Here is a 1,540-nt window from a genome sequence, read left to right as displayed (position 1 = left end):
ACCTTCTGCTTACACCTCCCCTTTGCCCCCCTCCACACACATCCCCATTTCTGAGCTATGGCATCATTAAAGTAGGTTACTTTATGATTTCCCTTTTCTATCTCCACTCTCAATGCCCTGGAGAATAAAGGGCATTGTCACATCATCATTGGACAGCCAATCAGGTGGGCACCTCCTTCAATGACCGCCTTGTTCCAGAAGAGTCCTTAGGCTGCTTCAATGGACGGAGGGAGCCAAGAAGAAGGCCTGGCCTAAGTCCAAAGATGATAATTACCACATGGATTATGTACATTCTCGCCCGGAAAGGTGTAGGGTGCCCCTTCCCACCAAAAACCAGTTCGGTAAGTGAAGTTGGTGGGAGCCAGGCGGAATCCTTCTCCCTTCTGAGCCCCCTGCTGCACTTCTGGAGAGAAGCCCTTACAATGTCTAAGTTTGGATAAAAATGGAGAAAGAGAGGGGCTGGATCTCCAGGTGTTTTGAGGGCATCAACTTATCGATTTGTTGCAGGACATCGAAGTTGTGGAAACTGAGGCTGTGTCTGTACTAGAGCACTGGTTGAAAAAAGTGAGTAAAAATCCCTTTCTGCTTCAGGGTACACCAAATTCTAGAGAGCTGGCCTCAGGGGGTGCAGGGATCTGGACTTCCCTCTCCTTAGAATGGGAAACTCAAGTTCATTGGCCCTGCCAGGAGCTGTCTAACACACCACATGTCCTAGAGCAGTGGTTCTCAACCTTCCTAATGCTGCGACCCTTTAATACAGTTCCTCATGTTGTGGTGACCCCAAACCATAAAATTATTTTCGTGGCTACTTCATAACTGTAATTTTGCTACTGTTACGAATCGTCATGTAAATATCTGATATGCAGAATGTATTTTCATTGTTACACATTGAACATAATTAAAGCATAGTGATGAATCACAAAAACAATATGTAATTATACATGTGTTTTCCGATGGTCTTAGGTGACCCCTGTGAAAGGGTCGTTCGACCCCCAAAGGGGTCGCGACCCACAGGTTGAGAACCACTGTCCTAGAGGCTGCTGGGGCTTCTATCTTTATAAGAGATGTGCTGGAATTGCCACTAGCCCTTCTCGAGCATACTGGATGCAGGGTTTCCGAGGTGTCGCCCCAGCTCCAGGGTGTCTCAGGAATCCCTTGGGATAAGGCCCAGGACTGAGTGACTTCCCTGGAACCCCACGGGGAGGAAGCCGTAGGCGAGCTCATTGCAGGCACCGTGAGACACAGAGCTTGTATGTGTGGTTGTGTGGCATGTGTGTTGTGATGGAGAGGAAGAAAAAAAGAAAAGGACAAAGAGAAAGAACTGGGGGGTCAGATACCAAGTGACCCTTCGAGGGGGAAATGACTCACCTTTCAGACCGAAGAAGAGGCTTCCCAGGATATAAAGGGGAAGATGTCCAGCAGCTGCCCTTCCATCCATGGCGAAGACATCCATGTGACCAGAGATGTGGTAACTGAAGCGTTGGAGACCATCATCCTGGGGGCATGGGGAGGGAGGGAGGGGGAAGGCAGGAGGTCCTAT

At 49.0% G+C, this 1,540-nt stretch overlaps 1 protein-coding gene across 1 annotated transcript in view; it reads left to right on the top strand.

The window, feature by feature from the left end:
• Positions 1 to 263: 263 nt before the first annotated feature.
• The window catches only part of SPATA19 (spermatogenesis associated 19), a 3,755-nt gene continuing 2,478 nt past the window's right edge, over positions 264 to 1,540 (top strand). The window contains exons 1-3 of the mRNA XM_006776060.1: positions 264 to 341; positions 508 to 564; positions 1,376 to 1,468. Coding sequence (XP_006776123.1) covers positions 264 to 341; positions 508 to 564; positions 1,376 to 1,468 — 228 coding nt within the window. The remainder of the gene's footprint in view (positions 342 to 507; positions 565 to 1,375; positions 1,469 to 1,540) is intronic.

The sequence above is a fragment of the Myotis davidii genome, unplaced genomic scaffold (assembly GCF_000327345.1).
Source record: "Myotis davidii unplaced genomic scaffold, ASM32734v1 scaffold809, whole genome shotgun sequence".
NCBI lineage: Eukaryota > Metazoa > Chordata > Mammalia > Chiroptera > Vespertilionidae > Myotis > Myotis davidii.
The sequence above is the reverse complement of the archived record's forward strand: the minus strand, read 5'-3'. Positions and strand labels throughout refer to the sequence as shown.